The following is a 2,726-nucleotide window of genomic DNA, read 5'->3' as shown; positions in this document are numbered from 1 at the left end:
TGCTTTCGGCTCCCGGAGCCTTTGCGCACTTTTGGTGGGGAGACGGGGCTGCCGGGAGGAAAATCCATTGGTGCAAATGGGAGGATGTCATAAAGCGTAAAGAGAATGGAGGACTCGGATTCCGCGATCTTGAGAAATTTAACCAAGCTCTCCTTGTGAAGAACGTGTGGAGATTGATTCGAAGACCAGATAGCTTGGTGAGCCGTGTTTATAGGGTGAGCTACTACCTGGACGGAGATATCCTTCGGGCCTTTTGCCCCTCCGCGAGCTCTTTTATGTGGAGGAGTTTGGTTTAGGGGAAAGAAATCATAACCAACGGCTCGAGGTGGAAGATTGGATCGGGAGAGAATGTTTCGGTGAAGGAAGATAGGTGGATTCCCCGTCCTACCCATTTTTTCCTTTATTGACCCCCCTCTTATCCCGAATGACATGGTTGTGGCGGAACTCAAATATGTGGACGGGAGTTGGGATGAAACTCTTATTCATAATATGTTCGGAAATGAGGACACGAAAGCCATTCTTTGCATCCCCACCTCTCGTAACCATATCGACGATGTCTTGTGTTGGCATTACACTAAAGATGGGGAGTACACGATTAGTAGCGGGTACCGGGTTGTGATGGACATGGGCTACGGGGCGAGCTCTTCCTCGACTGGAGGGTCCGAAAGGTGGTGGACGAGTCTTTGGCATCTCTCTATCCCGCCCAAGTTGAAGATTTTTGTGTGGCGTGTATGCAAGGGTTGGATTCTCGCGCTCACCGTGCTTGAAAGACGCAGAGTTACCCATGACGTCTGTTGCCCTATTTGCTTTAGCGCCCCGGAGATGGTTGTGCATGCTATTTGGGGATGTTCTTGGACTCGAAAAGCTTGGAAGTTGGCCGGGTTTGGAGCGCTTACTAAGACCTTCCCGGGCGTGGACGCAATCAGCCTTCTTTCTACGGCCTTGGATTCCCTCGAGGTTAGTAAGTTTGAGTTCTTTGTGATATTGGTCTGGAAAATTTGGAATCATAGGAATAACGTCTCCGCCGAAAAGCCTGCGTAGACCCCCAAAAACCTCGTCGAGTGGAGTGGTGGTTACTTGGACGAGATCCGGGCTGCTGTGGTCCCCTCGCCGAAGGAGACGCCTTCGTCCGAGGCCTCGTACTGGACTGCCCCGGCTAGGGGGCTAATTTCAATTTGTGTTGATGCAGCAACGAACCCGGGGGCTGGTAGTTTTGGCATGGGCTGCGTCATTTGGGACCCCGACGGCAGGGTGGCCTCCGGGATTTAAATCATGAGTACCTATTTTGTAATGAGAGATTAGAATGAATGAAAATTAAAACCTTTGTGTTTTTATGTGTTCTTGTGAGAACCCGATTTGATGCCCGAGACCTAGTATTGTGAGCGAATCAATAGGTAGAGGAAGGTTTTTCGATTAAGTATTCGTGCATCGAATCAACAATCTTAGTCCATATATCTCATACACGAAAATCCCGCTGCATCAAGATGGCGGGGGACTAGGCAGGGCCCGTGTCGGGGAAGCGCTGGAGGACGCCCATGGTGACGGGCATCATCATCATGGCCGCCGCCACGTTGTGCATCCACATGCTCACAAACGCCGTCGTCCCGCATATCCCCAGCAGCAGCAACGCCGGGTTCACCGGCTCCCCACAGAACAACAGCGTTATCTGCTAATTTGTAAATTGAAAAAGTAAAAATATGAGAAAAAAAAAAATTAATTTGAATAAAAAGTATAAAAAAAAAAATTTAAAATTAAGGGGGGCTTAAGCCTGTGCTTGACTTTCATTGCCTCGGTCCCTGGTTTTAAGTGTTTAAATCATTTGAAGAATAGTTTTTTGTTTTTTCTTCAGAAGAACAAAGTTAAATAAAATACTATTTTTGTTGTAAGAATTTTAACACGTTATTTTCGCGATTGGTTCGGAACACAGGACGCACGTATATGTGGCTGGCTAACTGAGAGCAGCTCTTTTTCTTACCATACATGAAACGACATAGAGAGAGTATATATTGTTGTGTGTGTATGGGGGAATCAAATAGAATCATCTCACTCGAGCGAGAAAAATTAGAATCATTAACGGATCTATAACAAAAAGTTGTATATCCCCATTTCATTTATTTTATTTATTTATGTAGTGTATTAAGTAAAGCTAAAATATGTAACATGTAACATGGTCGGTCTGGACTCTGGAGAACCAGGAAGAAGAAAAAGGAAACGTGAAGAAGAGAAGAAGAACAAGTGAGGAAGAGAGAGAAGGTTTTTCTTTTTATATGAAACAAAAATCCTATATTTGCTCATTAAATCCCTTCCATTTCCTCCTATTCAAACCAACCCCAAATTTAAGTGTTTCTTTCAAATGGCTCCAGAAAACATTACAACCACGTCATTATCACAAAATTTTGTGATTAAAACCGTAACCGATCGAACTTTTAATTAAATGATTCAAACCGAGTATTTTCTCATTCGTTCTCGATTAATTCAAATATATTCAAGGTTTATCGGAAATAATTCTCGTCCTTGAGAATTTATTTCTTAAATTAAATTCCAGAATATTTCTTCGAAAAATAATTTATTATTCGAGATAACTCGATAAATCCTTTATTTATTCCGAGATTTTCCTTTACCTTAAAATAATTTAAATTAATTCGACAAACTTATATGTCCATAATTATCTCAAAAATATAATTGTAACAAACGGAAGCTCGTTTATTTATTCAAATTCACAAATC

General features: G+C 42.9%; 1 protein-coding gene across 1 annotated transcript; it reads left to right on the top strand.

The window, feature by feature from the left end:
• The first annotated feature begins 429 nt into the window (after window positions 1-429).
• Window positions 430-1,269, top strand: LOC149385411 (uncharacterized). Its single transcript, XM_089626328.1, has 2 exons — window positions 430-957; window positions 1,042-1,269. The coding sequence occupies exons 1-2, from the start codon at window positions 430-432 to the stop codon at window positions 1,267-1,269; spliced, it is 756 nt and encodes a 251-aa protein (XP_089482454.1).
• The last annotated feature ends 1,457 nt before the right edge of the window (window positions 1,270-2,726 follow it).

This window comes from Urtica dioica, chromosome 9, assembly GCF_054948205.1.
Source record: "Urtica dioica subsp. dioica isolate 48M chromosome 9, U.dioica_male_clone48M_v1_H2, whole genome shotgun sequence".
Classification (NCBI taxonomy): domain Eukaryota; kingdom Viridiplantae; phylum Streptophyta; class Magnoliopsida; order Rosales; family Urticaceae; genus Urtica; species Urtica dioica.
Note: the sequence above shows the minus strand (reverse complement) of the source record. Positions and strands in the feature narration are given on the sequence as shown.

What these genes read in the sequence shown, in the direction of transcription:
- LOC149385411 (XM_089626328.1), top strand. Translation starts at nt 430, where the DNA reads ATGGTTGTGGCGGAACTCAAATATGTGGACGGGAGTTGGGATGAAACT. An exon ending in CGGCCTTGGATTCCCTCGAG is followed by an intron (nt 958 to 1,041) that starts GTTAGTAAGTTT and finishes AAGCCTGCGTAG; the next exon opens with ACCCCCAAAAACCTCGTCGA.